The 19,976-nt window shown below is 45.5% G+C and overlaps 1 protein-coding gene across 1 annotated transcript in view; it reads left to right on the plus strand.

The window, feature by feature from the left end:
- Window positions 1-3,860, plus strand: part of CYP20A1 (cytochrome P450 family 20 subfamily A member 1) — a 38,396-nt gene extending 34,536 nt beyond the window's left edge. Inside the window, exon 13 of the mRNA XM_081017980.1 lies at window positions 92-3,860. Within this exon, the coding sequence (XP_080874106.1) occupies window positions 92-242 (151 nt within the window). The 3' untranslated portion in view covers window positions 243-3,860. The remainder of the gene's footprint in view (window positions 1-91) is intronic.
- The last annotated feature ends 16,116 nt before the right edge of the window (window positions 3,861-19,976 follow it).

Raw genomic sequence — 19,976 nt, forward strand, 5'->3', positions numbered from 1 at the left:
GAGTGGCTGGGGTATAAGTAATAAATTATTATTATTATTATTATTATTATTATTATTATTATTTGCCTTCTCCTCCTCTCTGGTTACACAGGTTTGCCTACACGGTAGCTACAATCCTGCTGACTGTGATCGTGAGGAAACTCCACTTGCGTTCTGTAGAAGGTCAAGTCGTGGATACCAGATATGAGCTGGTCACCTCGCCGAAGGAGGAAGCCTGGATAACTATATCCAAGAGAAACTGAGGCGAGCCATGGAGTTTTATTTCAAGAGTCCTATTAGTGCCATCCGCCGTCTTCCGTTATCTCACTGTAATAATTTTTCGGCATTCTTGGCCTAAAATACTTCCCCTCTTCTTTAATGAAAATGGCCTAAGCTAGGGCTGCTGTATGTCCAGACTTAACCAGAATATGGCAGTCAGAAACGGCATCTGGGTAAAAATCGCTGACATGTCCGGGAAAATCCGGGCGTATGGCAATCCATGTCGGAAGTCTAGATTTTGGCGAATTTCCTTAAAAACAGTTCAAAAACTTCTTTTCATTTCGCAATAAAAGCTCAACAACTGTTGGCAAAACTAAAAAAACAGCTCAACGACTTTGCCCGACAACCACTTTTGTGTCCGGATTTTCACTTTTTGAAACATGGCAACCGAAACACTGAAGATAATCAGGTTGCCTCTAACGAAACTGTAATATAATCTGAAGGATTGACAGAAGAGGATAATTTTATAGAATAGATGTATTGCAGACTAAGCTCCCACCACCGAAAGCTGGAAATAATTAGAGTTGCAAAATAGCCGCACATTCTGTTTTAGATGCTCTTATGCTGTACACACCCAATGTGTCTATAGGTAGGTTGAGGTAAGGCATTTTGTATATGCACCATTAAGTTCTGGCAAACTTGTTTTTATATATGAAGGAACACTTTTTATTCTTACAGGGGCGGGAATCACTTTTTCTGGACTGTGTCGTTGCATGGGAAAACACAATTTTTGGTGTAACGTTTGATGAGTTCTAGCCTTAAATTAAGCCTTGACTTAGCTACAAAAGACTGGCTGCTAAGAAGGTCAGATTGGAGGCCAGAAGCCCGTTTTCAATAAGTATAATATCGTAAAACCCTACCATTGTCCTTACTTCTCCATGAGCTGTATTAGAGAAACAAGTTTCGAAACAGAATTGAAAAAATCCATGGGTGAATATTCAAGATGACATGCAGAAGCAGATTAGTTAGTTACAGCTTCTCATTTGTATGCCTAGTCCAGGCTCCAATCCAGTTTTAAGTCAGTTGCGACTAATCCCCATTGAAAGCAATGGAACACATTCATTGTAAGTTGGAGACACCCCATTGCATTCAATGGGACTCGGCCGCAACTGACTTAAACTGGATTGGGACTGATCAGGTTCAGGAGTGATGCACAGCGATTGTATTGATCAATTGTCTCTGTGTTCAGGAGTAGTTCTGAACTGAATTAATCCAGAAGAACACACCTAAGGATATTGCATTTTTATTTTTTCAACGGAGACCTCTGGGAAGAGCTGCTTTTCTGCCATACAGGTTTGAGGGGCCAAACCAGCTGTGCTACCAATGCAGTGTTTTGTTTTCAAAAGTAGCTCCGATCAAAATGAATCTCCGCTATGCATTATCATCAACCCATTTTATATTGTTGTTGTTGTTTAGTTGTTTAGTCGTGTCCGACTCTTCGTGACCCCCTGGACCAGAGCACGCCAGGCACTCCTGTCTCCCACTGCCTCCCGCAGTTTGGTCAAACTCATGCTGGTAGCTTCGAGAACACTGCCCAACCATCTCGTCCTCTGTCGTCCCCTTCTCCTTGTGCCCTCCATCTTTCCCAACATCAGGGTCTTTTCCAGGGAGTCTTCTCTTCTCATGAGGTGGCCAAAGTATTGGAGCCTCAGCTTCACGATCTGTCCTTCCAGGGAGCACTCAGGGCTGATTTCCTTAAGAATGGATCGGTTTGATCTTCTTGCAGTGCATGGGACTCTCAAGAGTCTCCTCCAGCACCATAATTCAAAAGCATCAATTCTTCGGCAATCAGCCTTCTTTATGGTCCAGCTCTCACTTCCATACATCACTACTGGGAAAACCATAGTTTTTACTATACAGACCTTTGTTGGCAAGGTGATGTCTCTGTTTTTTAAGATGCTGTCTAGGTTTGTCATAGCTTTTCTCCCAAGAAACAGGCGTCTTTTAATTACGTGGCTGCTGTCACCATCTGCAGTGATCATGGAGCCCAAGAAAGTAAAATCTCTCACTGCCTCCATTTCTTCCCCTTCTATTTGCCAGGAGGTGATGGGACCAGTGGCCATGATCTTCCTTTTTTTGATGTTGAGCTTCAGACAATATTTTGCACTCTCCTCTTTCACCCTCATTAAAAGGTTCTTTAATTCCTCCTCACTTTCTGCCATCAAGGTTGTCATCTGCATATCTGAGGTTGTTGATATTTCTTCTGGAAATCTTAATTCCGGCTTGGGATTCATCCAGCCCAGCCTTTCGCATGATGAATCTTCATATAAGTTAAATAAGCAAGGAGACAATATACAGCCTTGCCGTACTCCTTTCCAAATTTTGAACCAATTAGTTGCTCCATATCCAGTTCTAACGTTCCAAATTGTTTTTAGGCCCAAGTGCCTTTTTTTTTAATCAGAGTTCCTCTTCCTGCTAACTTTTTAAACTGCAATTCTTCTACCCATGCAATTAGCTTCAATGAAAAATAGGCAACTAAAAATAGTCAGCAAAATTAGTACACTAAGTTTAAAGGCTTGTGACCAGTTAGCAGCCTCGGATTTTTATTTTTATTCTTTCTTTCCCTTGCCGAGCTTTCTACTTAATGCTTGAAAGAGTCCTCTGAATTGTGCTACAAACCATTGCTTAGACTTACCTGGCGAGGAGGCATCTTATTCGAATTCCCCACCTCCCTGTGCTCCGCCTAGGGGTACCCTATGCTTTTGTATGACAACTACAGGCAACAACCATTTTAGGCATGTCCCCAATTGATGCACAATTCCCAGAGTGTAGGTCCTTTTGGCCTTGGAACAGGGTTGGGAATGGATCTCCCATGCAAAATTGTTGCCATCTGTACTGGGGTGAATCAAGCCCTTTCCAGAAGCCGGAATCTCTAAGATTTTGAGGTGAGCGTTTGACTTGATCACTGACCAGCACGATAAACTTGTTTCTCGACATCAACACTGTGCAACTTTGGAAGAACCAAGCGATGGGCGATGGAAATGCCTTAATGCCACTTGCCGCAACTTCGTGGCCAGGTACTTTAAACCTTTTGAATGCCACAAGATGCCTGCTTATCCTCCGAAAAGCAGGAAGCAGATGACCTACTTATACAAAACGGCCGAAACACAGCCGCCAAGGGTGCAAAAGACTTTCCAGGGCTTGTAAGAGGATGACGGAATCTTGAGCACCAGTAAGCATGTTCTCAGCTTCCTATCTGTATTTGCAACACCTGAAGTAGGGTATGGCCTGCTGTCTCCCATGCATGCGGCAGAAAGTGCGAAAACGTCTTGCAGACATGGAGGCTCTGCATCCGTGATTGGATTATGCAGGGAGCACATGCGGAAGAGTCTAGATGTCTTCAATTTTAGGCATGCAGAGCTCTGTGTGTCTCCCGCTTTTTGGACGCAAGTTGCACAATGGGTTGTGCTTAGCCCAACATTTCAGTGAGCGTGGTTTATAAGGTGAGACTAGAGTGTGCATTCTTTGACTTCCACTGCAGATAGGAATTAAGAACTTATTTTCTCACTACTTGATCCCGGACTTGTTTGGGTGTTCTGTTCTCCAGCTTCCTTTCTGACTTCATTCTTTCCTTAAATAAAGTATGCTTTGACATAGTTTGATTGCTGGGGAAGCCTGTGGTTGTTTTTAACATGGCTTTCTTTACAGGTTGAGCATAGGGTGGAGAATCGCAGGATTAACTGGAACCGCTCCTTCATCAGGTTCGAAACTCACATTGCTCTAGTCGCATTTTGCGACAGGGAATTTCATGAGCGCGAGCAGTTCCTGAGCTCTGGGCGCAGTACTGCACCTAAGATTTCAGATTAAACTGCTGAGTGGAAGGAAAGGAGGACTACCGTATTTTTTGCACCATAACACTCACTTTTTTCCTCCTAGAAAGCAAGGGGAAATGTCTGTGCGTGTTATGGAGGGAATGCCTATGGGTGGCGGGGGGGACCTGCTGCAGTCGTGAGCAGAGGATCCATGGTTCCCCTTCCTTCCCTCCTCCATGGCTCGCTTTGAAACAGCAAAGCGGGAGAAGAGCTGCTGAGTGGGGAGGAGAGAGGGACAGAGAGCCTGCTTCTTTAAAGGAGCAAAGTGGGAGAGGAGAGGAGCCTTCTCCCCTTATACCCCTCTTCTTCATTATTAGCAGCATCCTTCTCCACCCACCCCATGCGTGCTTCTTCTCCCCTTAAACCCCTCTTCTGCATTATTAGCAGCATCCTTCTCCACCCACCCCACGCGTGCTCCTTGTCCCTTGAGTGCTTTTCCTTCCCTCCCCACTTAAAACGTGGTTACAAAGCACGGATCCACATGGATCCTCAGGATTTTTGCACTGGGTCACCCCAAATTCACCATCAGATCACATAACATGTCCATGGCTACATCTTGCACCAAAAAAATCACACACCCACTGTTGCCTGGGGCTGCAGTGGTGCAAAAAGTGGTTACAAAGCATGGATCCACATGGATCCTCAGGATTTTTGCATTGGGCTACTCCAAACTCACTGTCAGATCACATGTCTGTGGCCACAGCATAAACCACAAAAATCATACATCCACTGTTTCATTTAGAATATTTTTTTTCTTGTTTTCCTCCTCTAAAAACTATGTGCGTGTTATGGTCGGGTGCGTGTTATAGAGCGAAAAATACGGTATTTTCTGCCTCCCCTCTTCCATCTACTCTCTGAAGACTGGAGAAGAGACCTTCTTAAGAACATTAGGGGGGTGGGCAGGGGAAGGACTAGACCAGGCATAGGCAAACTCGGCCCTCCAGATGTTTTGGGACTACAGCTCCCATCATCCCTGACCACCGGTCCTGTTAGCTAGGGATAATGGGAGTTGTAGTCCCAAAACATCTGGAGGGCCGAGTTTGCCTATGCCTGGATTAGACCATGTGAAAAATGAACATAACATTTTAGCTGCAGTTCATTCATTTTCAGCTTTGTATTGTTGCTATTAAAAAAGCACGCCTAGACATTCCATTGTTGCGCCCATAACCTAGGCTTAATAATAATAATAATAATAATAATAATTTTTTAAAAAATTATTTATATCCCGCCCTCCCAAGCCGAAACCAGGCTCAGAGCGGCTAACAACAATAAAAGTAACACAGCATTCTAAAATCAATTCAAAATCAAATTAATGGCAACCATTGGGCTAGAGTTCTATGAGGATTACCAAAGGAGGGGGTCAGACTGTGCCTTGGCCTAAGGCCTGGTGGAACAGCTCCGTCTTGCAGGCCCTGCGGAAAGATGTCAAGTCCCGCAGGGCCCTAGTCTCTTGTGACAGAGCGTTCCACCAGATCGGGGCCACAGCCGAAAAAGCCCTGGCTCTGGTTGAGGCCAGCCTAACCTCCCTGTGGCCTGGGACCTCCAAGATGTTTTTGTTTGAAGACCGTAAGTTCCTCTGTGGGACATACCAGGAGAGGCGGTCCCGTAGGTACGAGGGTCCTAGGCCGTATAGGGCTTTAAAGGTTAAAACCAGCACCTTAAACCTGATCCTGTACTCCACTGGGAGCCAGTGCTGCTGGTATAGCAGCGGGTGAAGGTGCCGTTTAGCTCCTAGCTTTCCTATCTCAGTTTCTAGGACTGGTTGTGGCAGGGGTGGAGGGGCAGAAGAGGGGACACACCATTGGCATTGGATTCTTGCAGAAAGCAACTGAGCTCTCAGTATGACGCTTCCAGGTTCAGTCTCTATAGCCTGCACATTTTGTCCATGCTAAGGCAATTGCTCTGTCAGCACACACTTCTCCCTTCTCCTCCCACCCTATGCCATTCTGGAGGTTCACACAACCCCCCTGAGCATATTGGGGGAGCAGTCCCATTATGTTAGTGCAATTCATTGGACTGGCTTCTGCTGGTGCCACAACTTACTGTATTTTTCGCTCTATAAGACACACTTTTTCCCTCCTAAAAAGTAAGGGGAAATGTGTGTGTGTGTCTTATGGAGCAAATGCAGGCTGTGCAGCTATCCCAGAAGCCAGAACAGCAAGAGGGACTGCTGCGCAGCGATCCCTCTTGCTGTTCTGGTTTCTGGGATAGCCACGCGAAACCTCTTCAGGGCAGGGGGAGCGTTCCTCCTGCTGCCCTGAAGAGGCTTTGCGTTGCTTTCACTGAAGCCAGAACAGCAAGAAGGATTGCTGCGCAGCAATCCCTCTTGCTTTTCTGGCTTCTGGGATTCAGAATATTTTTTTTCTTGTTTTCCTCTTCCAAAAGCTAGGTGCGTCTTATGGTCGGGTGCGTCTTATAGAGCGAAAAATACGGTAGTTGAGTAGCATTGCCTTCAATCCAGATTTTAGCTTAGAAAACTTCATTTTTCTTAACTCCATTTTTCTTCCCCCTTCCATCATGCCATTCTTTTCCAAATCCAAAGTGAGTTCTTATACCCATTCCCATGGTTCCAGAATGGATTGTTGCAGGGAGGCCGGCTTCCCCTGGTGGCAGAAAAGGATATAATTCTGGAATGGGATTGCGAACGACCCAGTTCATAATTTCCTTTTATTTGGCTTCTGAGCAGTCTCCAAGTTACCCCATCCACTTCACGCAAAAAGAAGACCATGAGTTGCATCAAAGTTGTATAAGCTATTTCTTATGTATAGTTGAAATTTAAATAAAAAGACATACAAATCCCACCATAGTGAGAGAGACACTGGCCAAGCATACATGATCCATCTGATGAGGGCTACCAAAGTGCCAATTTTCAAATGGACCAAGTAAAAAGGAGCAGACCCAGCAAGTTAAAAAGGGCTGACAAAGACACTTTGATCCCTTTCCTCCCGGTTTTCTTTCAGCAAAGCACAATGTGGTGAAAACCACTGGTGCGTTTTTTTCTGGGCATGCTTTAATTGGCTTTAATGAAGTCGTGATCCGGCAGTTCAAAAGTTATTAAGGTTTTCCTGCCCTATAAAAAATCTGCGGGAAAAAGTTCTGTACTGGCAAAATTGTGCCCTGCGTGACTGAAAACAAAGCTTAAAATGTTGACAGGTTCTTTTATCCTTAAACTTTTATCCAAATACAACTTTTATCCAAATCTTTTATCCAAATAAAAATTTATTATTATTTCAATTTGATTTGAAGTAATTTTTTAATGAAACGATTTTAAAATGTTGTCTTGTTTATTGTTGTTAGCCGCCCTGAGCCCGGCTTCGGCTGGGGAGGGTGGGATACAAATAAAATTTTATTATTATTAGTTATTATTATTATTATTATTTATTATTTTTTAAAAGACACATTTATTCAGCGTCATGATCAGTCTATTACAGTTAGCAATCAACAGCATGGGTGTGGAAAAAAATAATCATCTACATAAAACCCTTGTTGGAATGCTTTGCACTTTCCACAGAACACAAAAACTAAAATATCCTGTTACAGATAGTCACAAATACAGTCCTGATGTTTGCAAACAAGCGCTTGTCTAACACATGTCTTCATGAGGCAGTTCTACCCTGCCACAACTGTGTTTGGCTGAGTTCACAACTGTGGTAACCTGTAGCTTTCCTGTCACTTCTCTGGCTCTCCTCTCCTGCTAAGCTTTGTTTCCTAGGAATTAAAACCGCCTTCCGCCGCCATAGCTACTGCCACTACCAGAGCCACCGTAGCTCTTCAGAGAGATGTCGCCTTCAAATAGAGGACTGCCCTCGCTAATGTTGGGCACACGGCCATTCTGCCACCTGTCAGTCTCTTTAGCTGAGCGGAAGACACAGGAGTGGAGACCTGCGAAACACTGGCAACTTATAGTTTAGTCATACTTTAAAAGGGAAATTAGTATTGCAGCTGCACAGGTAAAACATACATGTTCAGCATTCTTGCAGGTGTTTAAGACACCATTGCAGAACAACCAACCAACTCTGCAAGCCACTGGCAATATGCCAGGTTTTCTGATAGAAATTGAAGGTGTAAATCCAAAGTGTCTCTCCAGAGCTGCAGCATTTAATTTATGATGGCACCGTGTGGAGTGTTTCTAAAATTTATGACTAATAGTTTGCTTAGCAAGGTAAGCATCCATTTTCTCCGCCGGCTGAATACCAACAACAATTGCAGCATGCTCATTATTTAAAAAATTGATCTGGCTGTGCGGGCAAGCCTAACAGTCAGTAACACTGGGAATTTCTGTCCAAAGAAACTATAGCTCCTGCAGTCAATTGGAAGCCACGTCGGATGTTCAGGTTCCAAAGAATGTTTGCAAACCGGAACACGCACTTTCGGGTTTGCGGAGTTCGGGAACCAAAACGTTTTGAGGCACAAGGCTTTTGTCAACCAAGGTACGACTGTACTTTGCATATATTATTCTTTAGCTATGTGTTCTGCAAGTCAAAGCTTCTTGAATATTTTAACAACGAATAATAATAATAATGGGACATGGGTGGCGCTGTGGGTTAAATCACAGAGCTTGGGACTTGCCGATCAGAAGGTCAGCGGTTCGAATCCCAGCGATGGGGTGAGCTCCCGTTGCTCGGTCCTTGCTCCTGCCCACCTAGCAGTTCGAAAGCACGTCAAAGTGCAAAAAGATAAATAGGTACCACTCTGGCGGGAAGGTAAACAGCGTTTCCGTGCGCTGCTCTAGTTTGCCAGAAGCGGCTTCGTCGGCCATGCAACCCCAGAGTCGGCCATGACTGGACCTAATGGTCAGGGGTCCCTATATCTTTAATAATAATAATAATAATAATAATAATAATAATAATACTATTATTTATACCCTGTCCATCTAGCTTCAATATCAAGGAAAGAGCACTGCACATGATGTCGACTTCCTAGCTGCAATTTAGCTACTCTTACACAGCAGACACTTCCAGCACACAACTTGCTTGCTTCAGATCGCACCCTCCTAACACCAGTTTGCAACAACGAAAAATGTGTGGGCTAAGACTGATGATGAGCCTGATTATATAGTGTTCTATTCTATGTAAATTCCTTTTAAAAAAAGGTTAAATCTCTCTTTTTTTTTTGAGGGGAAGAGGCACTGGCCTACAAATGCGCTGAACTATAAATAATTAGGCAATCCATTCCTACTCAAAATCTGTACGTTCGCCTCCTCCGCGCTGCCAAAACGCACCGTTTCTTGTTGCCTTTTTTTAAATCGGCAAGGCAGGAGGCTTCTTTGCAAAACTCGCTTGGGGATTTTTAATTGCTGGCACCATCGCGGACTGTAATGGTGCTAGGAAATAGAGCCACACATGAACTACGGTGGCTTTCCCACACCACCTGCTTCCTAAATCCAGAGGTTTCCTATGCTTGGAAAATCTAGGGGAGCTGCATGGATTGCATAGGGCAGGGATGTCAAACCGGTCAACCGCGATCGACAGGTCGATCCCCGGGGGATAGCGGTCGATCACCCCGTGCATGATTGCAAAAATGGAAGATGGAATTATCACTGGCGGGGTTACCGTATTTTTCACTCTATAGGACGCACTTTTTCCCCTCCAAAAATTAAGGGGAAGTGTGTGTGTGTGTCCTATGGAGCAAATGCAGGCTCCTTGGCTTCAGCGATAACAACGCGAAGCCTCCGAAGCACAGAGGGAGAGCTCCCTCCGCACTCCGGAGGCTTCGCGTTGCTTTCGCTGAAGCCCCTGGAGCGCAGCGGGAACTCCCGCTGCGCTCCGGGGGCTTCAGGCAGCTATCCGCAAGCCTTCGGAGCGCAGCGGGAGTTCCCGCTGTGCTCCGAAGGCTTGCGGATAGCCGCCTGAAGCCTGGAGAGCAAGAGGGGTCGGTGCAGACCGATCCCTCTTGCTCTCCAGGCTTTGCGTCGCTGGAGAGGTGCTGCACAGTTTTCCCTCTCATCGCAGCGCCCCTTCAGCGAAGCAGGAGGAGAAATGGAAGGGGCTCCGTTTCTCCTGCCGCTTCGCTAAAGGGGTGCTGAGCAGAGAGGGAGAGAATTCCCCCCCCCCCCGTTTTCCCCCTCCTATGGTCCGGTGCGTCCTATGGAGCGAAAAATACGGTAATACCTGGGCAGTGTTTTATGGAGTGTTCCCTGGCAAAAAGCAGCAGAACTATGTCACCCCCGCAAAAAAAATAAAGCTGAACAACTTCGTCCCCCCCAAAACTCAACAACTATGGCTTGCACCCTCAACTTAGGTTGCCCCCCGCTAAAATGGGTATATCACTGCTAGTTCTTTCTTCTGGGAGTAAATTGAAGGCTCTTGGGAGCTGGACATCCCTGGCATAGGGGAACTCCATATTTAGGATGGAGAAATTGCGGGATAGCAGTAGTTGGAGCAGAACGATAATGGATGGGGGGAGGAATTAAAGGACGCACAAGAGTTTCACAATCTACCGGTACATTAAACTGCGGGGTGGACGGGCCCTGAGGCTCAGGAGCATCGTAAGGCAATAATACAGAATCAGGAAAACATTGTGGATCTTTGCTGGTGCCGGCTACTTCACCAGATCAATCTGGATTTGGGCCTAGAAGACCAAGGAAAAGCATTGGCGGACGGAGGGTGTTTAGTATGTGTGAGAAATGAGGATGTTGCTTTTTCCACATAAACCACAAATGCAACAAGTTAGATAAATGTCAGCAGTTCAGATCGATTCGCACCTGAAAACTAGAGATGTTTAGAGCTTGTGGGCTGGGATGTGGTTTTTTGCTTGGCTCAGTAAGTAACTACATAGGAACATGGATCAAATAAGGGAAATAATAAATAAGGGTAAAGGTAAAGGGACCCCTGACCATTAGGTCCAGTCGTGGCCGACTCTGGGGTTGCGGCGCTCATCTCGCTTTATTGGCCGAGGGAGCCGGTGTACAGCTTCCGGGTCATGTGGCCAGCACGAATAAGCCGCTTCTGGCGAACCAGAGCAGCACACGGAAACGCCGTTTACCTTCCCGCTGGAGTGGTACCTATTTATCTACTTGCACTTTGACGTGTTTTCGAACTGCTAGGTTGGCAGGAGCAGGGACCAAGCAACGGGAGCTCACACCGTCGTGGGGATTCGAACCACCAACCTTCTGATTGGCAAGTTCTAGGCTCTGTGGTTTAACCCACAGCACCACCCACGTCCCTAATAAATAAGGGTAAGGGGTGCTGAAATAAGGGTAGTGGGAGATGTAAACAGAGGAGGGACAAATTAGGCAGTCGTGATAGGCTGTAAACCTTGTAGTACGCAGCCAATGGGGAATCAAGGGAGGGTACTTTGTACTCAATAAACTTTTTGCTGCTTTGCCAGTTTTGTTCAGATTGTATTTTAAGGGTCTTAGGACCCACTTCCTACAGTAGAATCATAGAATCATAGAGTTGGAAGAGATCACAAGGGCCATCGAGTCCAACCCCCTGCCAAGCAGGAAACACCATCAGAGCACTCCTGACATATGGTTGTCAAGCCTCTGCTTAAAGACCTCCAAAGAAGGAGACTCCACCACACTCCTTGGCAGCAAATTCCACTGTCGAACAGCTCTTACTGTCAGGAAGTTCTTCCTACTGTTTAGGTGGAATCTTCTTTCTTGTAGTTTGGATCCATTGCTCCGTGTCCGCTTCTCTGGAGCAGCAGAAAACAACCTTTCTCCCTCCTCTATGTGACATCCTTTTATATATTTGAACATGGCTCAAATATATAAAACACAATTGTGGAAACACAATTTGCAGCATCGCCCAGCCTCATTGCTGATCACCAGCGTTCACTTCCAATTCCCTGAGTTTGTAGATCTTGAGCCTGCATGCAGTATATCCCACTCTGATCTCAAAGTGGCAGTCTTAAAAATAGTTGCATAACAAGACTTTGCCCACTGGAAAGTGCTGAAGAAATAAGACGCAGCGAGGACAGCAGATATGATAACTTAGCTTTAAATCGCCCCTGACCTGACGTAAAGGAGACAAGAAGAATCGCCAGCTGACCGTGTGGCAGCTCCAAAATTCAATTTTTAGATTAAAACCACAAGGCGTCAGATGTTGAGGTGTCAGATGGGAGAAAGGCTGGATTAGGAACCACCACAAAGAGAAAGACAAAACACTTCTTACTCATACGGAGCAGGGTGTGGGGAAGGGATAAAAGATAAGTGTTACCATGGCAATAGTTGCTTGAAGACACATATTTTTAAATCTATCTCAGTGTAAGCATTCCAAACACATTTGTCTTTTCCTTTGAATTGCTGCTGTTGAAATTTCTCCTCACAGCTCTCGAAAGAGCATCCCCCTCCATCTGAAATGAAGGGATGCAATGAACATCCCTTCATTAAAACAAAGCTTCGAGGTAAAGCAAAGGCTGTCATTTCTCCATTTATCTTGTCCCAGAGTTTTTGACAGAGCTTCCTTCCTGTCTGGGAATTAATTGTATGCCACTTAATAAGACAGAACGCTATTTAAATGCTACTTGTAAGCAGTCATTCTCTTGGCGTACCTGACAGGGTTAGTATTAAAATGGGTGGGGAGCCTGTGACCCTCCAAATGGTGATGGACAGCCGGATGCTGTTGAACTACAACTCCCATCAGCCCCAGCAAGCATGACCAATGGCCAGGGATGATGGGAGTTGTAGTCCAGCCACGTCTGAGGGCCACATGTTTCCCACCCCTATATTGACATTTAATTGGTTCCAGGCAGTTTCCTCCCTGTTTAAATTTGAACCCTGGCATGTCTCCAATGGCACCCTCAAAGCAACTCAACAGAGCATGCTAAGACCAAGCTATTATCATGAAACAATAGAAGGAGCCCTGCTGGATCCGACCAAAGGCCTTTGCAGTTCCACATCCTGTCTTTCACAGTAGAGATCCAAACGCTTTTGAGAAGCCCAAGAGCATATCATCACAGCCTTCTCTTGCTGTTCTCCCACAAAATACTGCCTCTGTTCCTGTAAGTAGCACAGCAGTCACTGATAGCCTTATTATTGGTTGATTGGTTGATTGAGTGAATTTATATATCGCCCTATACCTGGAGGTCTCACAAACCAATGTTGGCCACAACATAATTCAGATGCAATAAAGGGAGCAGGTGGTGCTGTGGTCTAAACCACTGAGCCTCTTGGGCTTGCTGATCAGAAGGTCAGTGGTTCGAATCTGTGTGACAGGGTGAGCTCCCATTGCACTGTCCCAGCTCCTGCCAACCTAGCAGTTCGAAAGCACACCAGTGTAAGTAGATAAATAGGTACTTCTGTGGCGGGAAGTTGTTGTTGTTGTTATACCCTGTCCATCTGACTGGGTTGCCCCAGCCACTGTGAGCGGCTTCCAACATATGTAAAAACATTGAAAAAATTAAACATGGAAAAAACTTTCCTATACAGGGCTGCCTTCAGATGTCTTCTAAAGGTTGTATAGTTACTTATCTCCTTGGCTCAGGGGTCACATAACTCCATACCCTCCAACATTTCTCCAATGAAAAAGGGACATTCTAACGAAAAGTGGGACCTTCTGGGATAAAATCAGAAACTGGGACAGCTTCTGTAAATCCGGGACTGTCCCTGGAAAACAGGGACACATGGAGGGTCTGCCTACACCTTGCAGCAACCAGCCTAGCTTCAGCAGAGCTTATCACAAAGGACAGAGAGCAGAAGAAGGCAGTCCTTAAGATTGAAGTAAGAAAAGTACGCAGATTACCTTGCATGACATAGTGAGGTGTATTTGGCTGCAGACAAGCAGAGACATCACCTTGCCAACAAAGGTCCGTATAGTTAAAGCTATGGTTTTCCCAGTAGTGATGGATGGAAGTGAGAGCCGGACCATAAAGAAGGCTGATCACCAAAGAATTGATGCTTTTGAATTATGGTGCTGGAGGAGACTCTTGAGAGTCCCGTGGACTGCAAGAAGATCAAACCTATCCATTCTTAAAGAAATCAGCCCTGAGTGCTCACTGGAAGGACAGATCCTGAAGCTGAGGTTCCAATATTTTGGCCACCTCATGAGAAGAAGAAGAGTTTGGATTTGATATCCCGCCTTTCACTCCCTTTAAGGAGTCTCAAAGCGGCTAACATTCTCCTTTCCCTTCCTCCCCCACAACAAACACTCTGTGGGGTGAGTGGGGCTGAGAGACTTCAAAGAAGTGTGACTGGCCCAAGGTCACCCAGCAGCTGCATGTGGAGGAGCGGAGACGCGAACCCGGTTCCCCAGATTACGAGACTACCGCTCTTAACCACTACACCACACTGCTCTCATGAGAAGAGAAGACTCCCTGGAAAAGACCCTGATGTTGGAAAAGATGGAGGGCACAAGGAGAAGGGGACGACAGAGGACGAGATGGACGAGATGGTTGGAGCATGAGTTTGACCAAACTATGGGAGGCAGTGGAAGACAGGAGTGCCTGGCGTGCTCTGGTCCATGGGGTCACGAAGAGTCGGACACAACTAAACGACTAAACAAATGCCATGTCTGGAGGAGTTCTTGGAGAAGGTTCAAGTGCCCCTGTTCAAAACAAACAAACACAGACAGCCATTTGGTCAGATGTCATGGCCTTAAAATGGCTTTGCTGTGCAACTGTGCTAATAATTTATTGGAGGTAAACAGCTTTATTGCCAAATTTGGGTTCCATCTTAAGCGCATTAGAACTGCTTTTGAATTAGAAGTATCTTCATTCATGTCTCGGCAAAGATCAGATTCCTAATAACAGTAACAGTTGGCGTTCCCTTCCTTATGTCTTGTTTCCCCTCTCCTACAGAATCCAAGCTGGTCCCTTCTGTTAAAAACCTAGAGATGCAAGACCCTGTTCCAGTCCTGCTCTGCTGCCTGATTTCTAATTAACCAGGAAAGAGAATTTAAACTGACACCTCTCAAGTCAACGATGAAGCGCAGATTGCAGCAAGGGTAATATTGATCCATTTCTTTATGTGAGCTACTGCAAAGGGAGGGGTGATCAACAGCCAATAGAAGCCAGGTTATGTGGGCCAATGCATTCTGGAAAGACAAGTTCACATTCACATTTTTTTCTTAAGCCTAGATAGGAAAATGTCAGGACTAGAAGTTCATTGTTGTTATTTACCCTGTGTGAAAAGGTTCCTACCAAACCATTTCCCATACTCTGGGCTTTGTGTATTTGATATATTCTGCTTTAGGTATTCATTCTGTTTCTTCGTCATCTCATAACAGCGGTTCTCTAGATGGCATGCGACAATAATAAAATTGATTAGATCTGTACATTCCAGAGTAAAGAAAGTTCTAAATGGTGGCACTTAAAATACAACAGAATAAAAGCAGCCATTAATAAGGAAAAGAAAAAAAGACAAAGGCTGCAATCCTAACCATGTCTACTCAGAATGGAGTTCTCTTTAATCTACTGGGAGCTACTCCAGGATAGGTAAAAAAGGTAAAGGACCCCTGGATGGTTAAGTCCAGTCAAAGGTGCCTATGGGGTTGCAGCTCTCTTCTCGCTTCAGGCTGAGGGAGCTGGCATTTGTCCACAGACAGTTTTCTGGGTCATGTGGCCAGCATGACTAAACCACTTCTGGCGCAACGGGACATCGTGATGGAAACCAGAGCGCACGGAAACACTGTGTACCTTCCCACCACAGCGGTACCTATTTATCTACTTGCACTGGTGTGCTTTCGAACTGCTAGGTTGGCAGGAGCTGGGACAGATTCGAACCGCCAACCTTCTGATCGGCAAGCCCAAGAGGCTGGGTGATTTAGACCACAGTGCCACCCGAGTCCAGGATAGAATACTAGCAAACACCAGTTAATACATAAACAAGAAAAAGAAAGCTACAAGATTAAGCAGCCATACTAAAATGCACTGGTCATGCCTATTTTGAAAGGAAATATAGTCTTAACTGTGCTTTATGGAGAATGCACTCACTTATCCCAAGGTTGCACTGCGGGACACAGAAAGTAAGAGGAGAGGTTTTGCTAAATCACTTCTACAAACTGGGAGCAATCACAAAGGTTGGGAACAGCAAAGAACATTGGGGCAGGAATTCACATACCTTACTGATTACCTGGTACTGATGCGGTTAGAAACCATGCCCAATCATTGCATTAAAGGTAAAAGGACCCCTGACCATTAGGTCCAGTCATGACCGACTCTGGGGTTGCAGCGCTCATATCGCTTTATTGGCCGAGGGAGCCGGCGTACAGCTTCCGGGTCATGTGGCCAGCATGACTAAGCCGCTTCTGGCAAACCAGAGCAGCGCACGGAAACACCGTTTACTTTCCCGCCGGAGCGGTACCTATTTATCTACTTGCACTTGTGCTTTCAAACTGCTAGGCTGGCAGGAGCAGGGACCGAACAACGGGAGCTCACCCCGTCGCGGGGATTCGAACCGCCGACCTTCTGATCAGCAAGTCCTAGGCTCTGTTGTTTAACCCACAGCGCCACCCACGTCCCTAATCATTGCATTGGGCCAAAGTTACAAAACTGGTATTGGTTGTTACTGGGATTTAATTTTGAATTTGAGTATATACCTGGTAAGAAAAAACAATGCAGGACTGCTGACACTTGTTGTCAGTGCAGGATTTCTTAAAGCCTTGCATGTTACATTCCCTTTGGAATGACTGCGTTCCTCTTGTTTAAAAAGGGAGCGGGAAATGTATGCCCGACCTGAGGGATGTCTTATGAACTGAAGGGATCATAGGAGAGGATTTCCTTCTAAAACTTGCGCAAGTTCCAAGAGTGACCTACAATGTAGCGTGAGGAATTAGACTAGAAAATAAAATGAGGAAATATGAATAAAAGTGGTGGCACACAAAGCTACTTCATCCGTCCTAGTGAAATAACAATGGGACATTCAAAAGCTCTGTACCGTATTAGATGAGAGGGAAACTGCAACAAAATGTTGCCATGTACTATTGCCTACCATTGCCAAGCAGACATGCCGTCTTTTGCCCAGTTTTCCATTTTTATTTTCCAAATGACTGTCAACATTTTGTGGCTCCTAAGAAAGCCCAGTCCTCTTTGGGATGTTTTTTGGGGCAGTTTGCCCTCTTAGATGTTATATTTTAAAACATTTCTCTGTTCTTTGGCAAAGTTCAGGGTTCCTTGAGCAAGCAGACAACTTGTTTGTGCTCAGCGGCTCCATTTTGGTTGCAAACCGGTTGACACCCATCACAGGTTTCTGTTAGAAGGCGCGAATAAAAGCTACCCAAATTACGGAAAGGAATAACATTATTCTACGGGAAACTGGTGAAATATCCTATAGAGGAGTGCATTCATTTGTGTTGACACTACACAACCACACAACAGCCTCTCTCTCTACAGACGCATCCTATACGCTTCCGGGCTTATCTGCCGGTCCGACTTGGTTTTTAACTATCAGTTGGCCTTGCATATGAAAGTTGCACCCATCTATTGGGGAAGTGAGAGCTGGACCATAAAGAAGGCTGATTGCTGAAGAATTGATGCTTTTGAATTATGGTGCTGGAGGAGACTCTTGAGAGTCCCATGGACTGCAAGAAGATCAAACCTATCCATTCTGAAGGAAATCAGCCCTGAGTGATCACTGGAAGCTGAGGCTCCAATACTTTGGCCACCTCGTGAGAAGAGAAGACTCCCTGGAAAAGACCCTGATGTTGGGAAAGATGGAGGGCACAAGGAGAAAGGGACGACGGAGGACGAGATGGTTGGACAGTGTTCTCGAAGCTACCAGCATGAGTTTGACCAAACTGCGGGAGGCAGTGGAAGACAGGAGTGCCTGGCGTGCTCTGGTCCATGGGGTCACGAAGAGTTGGACATGACTAAACAACAACATTAGGGCTGCTCAAGAACAGCATATCTACATGGATAGCTCAGTTGGGTTAAAGAATGGTGCTGATGACACCATGGTTGCAGGTTCAACCCCCATATTCCTGCAGGGCTGGATTAGATGATTCTTGGGGTCCCTTCAAACTCTACGATTCTAGTCCACTGATTATCCAGCTGCCATCATCTCCAATGCATTAAGAGGACAGAAGCGAAAAGATTCTGCCCTTCTAGGGAAATGCTGCTTCGTTTAATTTAGGAAATACAGCATGCCATCATAACTGTGATAGAACCAGATGTTTGTATCATATTTCTCCTTCTCCCAATTTGCCAAAGCTACAGGAGTGGGTTCCTAAACCAACGCCTCTAACTGAGATGAAGCCACGAGCCCCTCCAACGGAAACGTACTGTCAACGGCAGATTTGTACTTCCTTGATCTGAACAGTGGATCATTTTTCCTCGTGCAGGAGTTTAGTCAGATGTAAGGGACTGATTACATTTATCTTGTTTGTTCCAGATAATCCTTTAAGGCAATTTAAGCTTTTCAGCTGCTGCGCAGTGGCTCCTTCCCTGCTGTGATCCGAATTACAGCTGAATAGCCATCCAAGAATTCTAGCATATCCAAGCAACAGGAGAGGCGTCGGCGTCGGTTTGTACTCAGTAGGTTTCAGCCCCCAAAGATGTCAAAGAGAGACATATTTTTTTGATATATATATACCTCTATCTATCTCCTTGGGTCTTGCACTGTCGCCTCATGTGACTATAATGGCTCCAAAAGGGTAGAGGCATCAAACAAGGGATAAAGGGATTGCCTCTGCACAGAACCTCTGGGAAAGCTGCCGGCTCACTTCAGCATTTATTAGCATTCATTCCCCATCCCAAGCTCTGCAAAAATATGAATCTATTTCTGCAACACTAGATTCTGCTCAATGCCTGCCACACCTTGCATTCAGAAAAAGGAAGACTGTATAGAATGTGGCCCATTTACACCTAATTGAAAAAATGTGCTGCACCGGGTGATGCTTTGCTTTCACACAGTTTTGACTTCTGTTAGCATAATTTACAAGGGTTCTGTTAAGTAAAGCTCCCTTTACCTTTGAATGTTTTCGAGGCTCCCAAAATGTCCATATCACGTCTCTTTTGGGTGTTAGCTTACCCCTGCTGCAGAGCCATATTCACAAGAAGACTGTACTGTACAATAATGATACTTTACATTAGTTCAGTGGTCCTAAGTAATGGGATCACCTGGCAAAATGGCACACACTGGTAATAATTAGCATCTGAAAGATGTATTACCCCATTGGATTAAAGAGCTGAAACAACCTTATCAGGGGTACTGTAGCAGTTGCCAATCATTTTTGCTAATGGGATAGTTCGGTTGACTATCGTAAACTGACGCATATTACATTTTCAGTGAAGTGGTGCAGAGTGGTGCATGCTCTAGTTATCACCCGCTTGGACTACTGCAATGCGCTCTACGTGGGGCTACCTTTGAAGGTGACCCGGAAACTGCAATTAATCCAGAATGCGGCAGCTAGACTGGTGACTGGGAGCGGCCACCGGGACCACATAACACCGGTCCTGAGAGATCTGCATTGGCTCCCAGTACGTTTCCGAGCACAATTCAAAGTGTTGGTGCTGACTTTTAAAGCCCTAAACGGCCTCGGTCCTGTATACTTGAAGGAGCGTCCCATCGTTCAGCCCGGACACTGAGGTCCAGCGCCGAGGGCCTTCTGGCAGTTCCCGCCCTGCAAGAAGTGAGGTTACAGGGAACCAGACAGAGGGCCTTCTCGGTAGTGGTGCCCACCCTGTGGAATGCCCTCCCATCAGATGTGAAGGAAATAAGTAGCTATCCTATCTTCAAAAGACATCTGAAGGCGGCCCTGTTCAGGGAGGTTTTTAATATTTAATGCTGTACTGTTTTTAACACTTGATTGGGAGCCGCCCAGAGTGGCTGGGGAGACTCAGCCAGATGGGCGGGGTATAAATAATAAATTATTATAATGATGATGATGATTATTATAAATGTTCTCAACATGGTGGAGTCCCAAATTATTCTTTCTCTTTGTATGAGAACCACCTGTCCTTTCCAATCTCAGATCCAGAAATGAACCCCCATATACTGCATTGATCCCCAGAAAGCATTGCTGGCGA

Source organism: Podarcis pityusensis (genome assembly GCF_964106645.2).
Source record: "Podarcis pityusensis genome assembly, chromosome: 1".
NCBI classification, from domain to species: Eukaryota; Metazoa; Chordata; class Lepidosauria; order Squamata; family Lacertidae; genus Podarcis; species Podarcis pityusensis.